Source organism: Ostrea edulis, chromosome 2, assembly GCF_947568905.1.
Source record: "Ostrea edulis chromosome 2, xbOstEdul1.1, whole genome shotgun sequence".
NCBI classification, from domain to species: Eukaryota; Metazoa; Mollusca; class Bivalvia; order Ostreida; family Ostreidae; genus Ostrea; species Ostrea edulis.
In genome coordinates, this window is record NC_079165.1 from 4,091,339 (window position 1) to 4,097,251 (window position 5,913).

At 34.1% G+C, this 5,913-nt stretch overlaps 1 protein-coding gene across 1 annotated transcript; it reads right to left on the reverse strand.

The window, feature by feature from the left end:
- LOC130052422 (uncharacterized) lies at positions 1-2,425 on the reverse strand. The gene is made up of 2 exons (XM_056157364.1): positions 2,332-2,425; positions 1-532 (listed from the first exon to the last, which is right to left on the reverse strand). Exons 1-2 carry the CDS (start codon positions 2,414-2,416, stop codon positions 216-218), a joined length of 402 nt encoding a protein of 133 aa, XP_056013339.1. The 5' UTR covers positions 2,417-2,425; the 3' UTR covers positions 1-215.
- Between the last annotated feature and the right edge of the window lie 3,488 nt (positions 2,426-5,913).

Sequence of the window (5,913 nt, forward strand, 5' to 3'; positions counted from 1 at the left end):
ATTAACACAGAAGATATATATATATATATATATATATATATATATATATACGTGTAGTTGTTCCATTTATGTTTTTAGCTGCAGGTACAGAAACTGAGTATGTTTCTTCACTATAGAACAGTCATACGTTGTAATTCCGCACACCTTCAGTCATCATTCAATAACAGAACCAGTATTACGATCACTACCAAAGTCAATATAATAATGTCAAATGTTTACAATAGAAAATGGCCACAGCTTGTTGAGACAAATTTGGCGTTTAGCATTACACAGTTTGCTGCTAGAATAAGAATAAGCGACACGACAAATCCCAGTCGGTTGAGGAATATCCCGGATCTGAGTCGTTCACAGATGCCCTTCCATCTTTTATTGTTGACCCTGTCTTTGCTGTTGGAAACGATGGAGGGTACGTCCTTCACATTTGTCTCATTTCGATGTTTTGATTGATCGCTGTTCTGTTTAAAATAAACAGTGAAGGAGGAGACAACCAGGGAAACGACCCCACTCACCAAGTGAAGCATAACGTAGATCTCTGTAAAATATTGTAGAACATGCAGTTGATATAGTAATGTATATTTTACCCTAGAAAGCAGTGATGACTTTTTTTCACTGTCCTCTTGAGTATATAGATGTAAATCTTAAGCAAACTGTAGTGTTTAACAATTACAGATGATAAAATAACTGTCTTATGAAACATTGATAAAGTCAACTTCCATTTGTATATTTATATTATTTACAGAAAATCTGTGTTAACCACACAAGCAATTAACTCTCGTAGTGCGAAAGAATATCCTTATCTCTGATAATTATCACCCGTCGTAATGTAACGATGTAAATCGAAGACAGTAATGACCTTCATTTTGCAGTTACTGCCCTTACACCGGAAGTAGGGGCGTGCTTACCGATGAGGTCCTAAGCTTCAGATAAAATAGCAGTGACAAATAGGGTATAGTAAAGCTTACAGTATCAAAATCTTTATTATGAGCGGGGTTTTTACAGGTTGTATCATATTTCTTATAATTACAAAGTTTAGTTTATTCGATTTTACGAAGAACACTTTTTTTAAATACACTATACATTTCATTAAACCCAAAGGATGGGAAGGGGGAGAAGTATAGCAGATCTATATCCAGTATTTGGTGCTTAATTCTGTCCAAGAAATAGTACTATTAATACCAAAACTTTCATGAGTAATTAAGCAGCCCAGACACCTGGGAACAAAAGCACGATGAAACCATATGATAATATAAATATAATCGCGTATGTCACATTGTTTTCAAAAAGGGGGGAGGCATGATGGCCTTCACAATTGTATGAAAATTCTTGACAAGCAAAAACAAACAAATGTAACAAAACCCAAACCCCCCAAATCCTACATTGTGGAAAAAAGGGGGAAGTCCTGAAATTCAATTAATTGGTTCCTTAAATTTTATAGTTTAATTATAATTCAATACTACTATATAAAAAGGGGTAACCTATATATCAAACTTTGTTAAAATAACCAACTTAGCATGTAATGACAACAGATAAAGTACATTTTCTGTAAAATAGGACAGCCCCTCATCTCTCTCTCTCTCTCTCTCTCTCTCTCTCTCTCTCTCTCTCTTGCTATGTGCTTGATGGTTTTTTGTGTGTACCTTTGGTTAAGTTGATTTACACAAACGTTAATTTTCAAAAGATTGAATCACTCGCGTACGTTAGAAAACAGAGTTCAACAGAAAAATTACATTAGAGATACAGATTTGGTATACTTAATATGTTCCGTTCATTGCAGCGACACCAGATGTACATATTTTTGTTAATTATTGCATGCGTTGGTTGTACATGTAATTTCTGGCATATTCAGTGTGGTTTTCTGGTCATCTATAATATAATTGATAAAAAGTAATAATGAGGAATTGCTCACCCTGATTATTCTGATCTAAACTGAGATGCCGTGGACTGCGGAAAAATCACTTATGGGACACATAAATATAATAAATGACTAAGAATTTTGTACTGTCATATTATTTGTCAGTAATTACATTTAATTTCTACGAAATTTCCTTAACTGCATGGAACTTAATTCTAATGAGAAATAGTAAATTATCTATTCCTTATAATCACGCAATCACTTGAGGACCCCTTCGTGTTGTGTGCCCCTGTATTCAGGGGGGGGGGGATAACTTGTGCAGCACTGTGAACAATGCATTCCATTCTAATTGAGATTATAACTCGATTGCATAACACTAATAAACTGAAAACTCAAACTTCAATCTAATAATCATGAAAACAGTTAAATAATGCTGATCCCAGTCATACCCACTTTACGCAGGTCCCTGATCTACCTACCTAATGCTGGAATGGAGGTAGACACCTCAGGTAAATCTCCATTTAACTGTAACAGCAAAACCATAAAGGATAGGAACAGAGACATTCCGAATGATATTTTCTCCCCGGATTCGCTGGGAACTAAGAAAGAAACGAGAATCAGAACAGCATGCATTGTAGTTGGCACCATATAGAGCATGCTTAAATACAGTGATTTCCTTTGAAGACAGAGAGTTGCTGATCATCAACAAAGTTAATATACGCCCTGTTCCAATTTGGATTTGATTTGTAGTTTTGTATCATGTTTGCGGAGGTGAATTTCATGTCAACCTCAGATTTAGTATAAATTTGAGAATCCAGCCTGAATTCACAAAGCTGATAATCGAACGGGAAGTGGGAGGGATCTGTGCTGCAATGGGTTGTCAGCACTCCTACAAATGCCGTATTGACTGTGCCATTGAACTGTACTCGTGCTCGATTAAACTTCACTTCTTGATCAATCTCCATTCTGAAAAATTAAAGATACTTTAAAAAGTTGTAATTCGAACACAACAAAGACTCACTGTCCAAAAACACTGGGGCTTATCATGGCGAACGTTGTAATACAAGACCTCGATATTCATGGATACAATTTAGTGAAATGATTCATGTTTTGCAATGTAATAATGTAGGCTTTAAGAAAGTGAACGAAATGAAAAGAACGACATTGTGTTTTTCAAAAATATAGTTTTTGATATTAGCTATACGATTTTCTGGTTATAAGTCAATGTCAAAATACAGGGAAATGACAATTCATCACATAAAACTAGCCCATCAGCAATACATCTCAGGGTGAATTCAGCAACACAAAACCAGAAAATCACAAAGGTATAAGAGCTGCAAATCACGAGCATCAACCAGCCTCTACCAGAATTCTAAAAGACTAATTCCCCAGCAGAAAAACACAACAATCAGTGTTCTAAAACGCCATGTTAAAAGCACAAAAAACAAAAACAAAAAGACGACAAGCATTACACAAGACCGATTTTCTAGCATAAAACTAGGAAGTCACCAGTACAGCATGACTTCAGCATAAAACTAGGAAGTCACCAGTACAGCATGACTTCAGCATAAAACTAGGAAGTCACCAGTACAGCATGACTTCAGCAGCACGAAACGAAACGAAGTTTTTCCTTCACAGAAGTTAATATATCGTGAGGAACAAAAATGGGGGCTTCGTAGTACAAGTACTTGATTTAACAATGTATCTTTGTAAAGGATTTTGTGAAGTTTTAAAATCCACTATATGTACGTCAAGGGGCAAAATCAAAAGTCCAATGTCTGACAAAAAATAATTCACATATTTTCTCCAAGACCCCTAATCAAAACTAAATATGATGAATTTTAAAATTAATCGATTAACAAGTAAATACATATCTATATATGTTTTAATGACCAGGACCCAGTTGCACGAAGGGTAGTTAACTTTAATTAACTTGCCATTAACTTGAACATTTGTATAGCGTTAACCTGCAGTTAACTGTCAGTTAAACTTAACTAATTTTTGTGCAACTGGTCCCTGAATTGTTTATAGCACATAAATAGTTATGGACAATGAAATTCTTTATAAATTCGATCACTACGTATCATAACTTACAGAACGTGAGCGGATCAAAGTGATGTTACAACTAAATCCATGGTCAATAAATGGGAATGCAATCAATATATGATAATGGTTTTCATGGTTTATGGCCAATAAACAAACCATTCTAAGGAAAAGCTTTCAATATACACCATAATTAAATACCTTCCAAGAATTAACACATCCGGATACCATAATGATGAAATGTCAACAACAACACTTTCTATATCCTCGTATTGACTGGCATTCCATGTCAAAAATTCGTCCTTCCAGCTCTGAAATTAATTATGACCGTCATGAATCTATTTCATCATCGGTTTATTTCATCTATTTTAGGTAATGTATATATAAAGTTTATCATTTCAAATAGGAGCATTTTAGGACCATGTACGAGATATTAACTTACCACACACAAGTAACATGCTTGAGAAAAGGAACTTCCCTTTTCATCCTGAAATGATAATTGTTGATACGAATAAATCTACCTAGATTCTCAAAATGTTTAAGAGGTTTCTCTGGGTAGTTTAATTGAATGAGTCTCAAGTTCGTGTATATAATGAAACTACAATTCTTCCTTTTGCAAAATTAGAAAAATGTACTCACTAAGTCGACCACAAGCACGCTGGTAAAAGCAACGTCTACCCTCACAGTGTGAGTGGCGTTGATGCGTGGTCGGACAGACTTATCATACACACCAGGGGAAAAAAGCTTCCTCTTCAGATCAACTTCATTGAGGGACAAGACAGAATGAACACCTTTAAGAAGGAGCATCGACTATATTTTTGTCATATTTTAAGGATTAATGATAGGAATCAAATTTCAATGATTGATTAAGATTTATAACTGTGTAAATCAAATAAATCCCCAGGACTTGGTGGTTTTTCTGCTGAATTCTTCAAAATGTTTTGGAAGTATATTGGTCTTTTTGTAGTTAGGTCTATTAATTATGGGTGCAAAATAACAGTCTTTCTATTACACAAAGACATGGTAGTTTTACATTGTAACCGAAAGGTGACAAGCCGAGACAATATTTGAAGAATTGGAGACCAATTACTTTGTTAAATACTGTGTATAAAATTGCATCGGGCTGTATTGCGAATAGAATGAAAACTTAAGATACTTAGACAAATTAATTAATCAAGATCAAACAGGTTTCATCCCCAACAGATATATTGGAGAAAATGCCAGGTTTATTTATGATATAATGCACTAAACTGAAGAAGAAAATATACCTGGATTATGACTTACTACTTATTGATTTTGAAAAAGCCTTTGATACTCTTTCATGGAGATTTATACAAAAAAGCGCTAAAACTTTTTAATTTTGGCCCTTCGATTAGGAATTAGGAATTGAATATCAATTTTTAATACCGACATTACATCTGCAATCAGTCAAGGTGGTCATCTCTCTGATAGAATCATTATTCAGAGAGGTTGCAGGCAAGGGGATCCATTATCACCATATATATATTTAAGTTTTAGCGCTTTTTGTATAAATCTCCATGAAAGAGTAACAAAGGCTTTTTCATAAATTCATAAAATATCCTTCAGAGTGACAAAAGATAGCAAAACCCAATGGTTTCAATACAGAATTATAAACCGAATCTTAGTTACAAACTCTTTTCTATTCAAAATCAAAATCATTGACTCAAAGTACTGCAATCATTGTCATTCTAAAGAGGAAACAATAGAACATATTCTGTGGGAATGTGATTTTTTTTACAATTATTCCTAGCAGAATTGGAGCATTTTTTGGAAGGTAAGACTGATTTACAGATAGCTATTACAAAAAAAAAATCTTTTATTCTTGATTTTACTGAAAATAATAGTATGATACAAAACACTATTGTCTTATGGCTTAGATACTATGTGTACACAGCAAGATGCACTGAGAAGTCCTTGAGTGTGCGTGCTGCAATATCACAAATGATTTTTTTTTATGAAACTCAAAAATTTATTTCGTATAAAAATGGTAAAAAGGA

What these genes read in the sequence shown, in the direction of transcription:
- LOC130052422 (XM_056157364.1), bottom strand. Translation starts at nt 2,416, where the DNA reads ATGTCTCTGTTCCTATCCTTTATGGTTTTGCTGTTACAGTTAAATGGA. An exon ending in TACCTCCATTCCAGCATTAG is followed by an intron (nt 533 to 2,331) that starts GTAGGTAGATCA and finishes AATATTTTACAG; the next exon opens with AGATCTACGTTATGCTTCAC.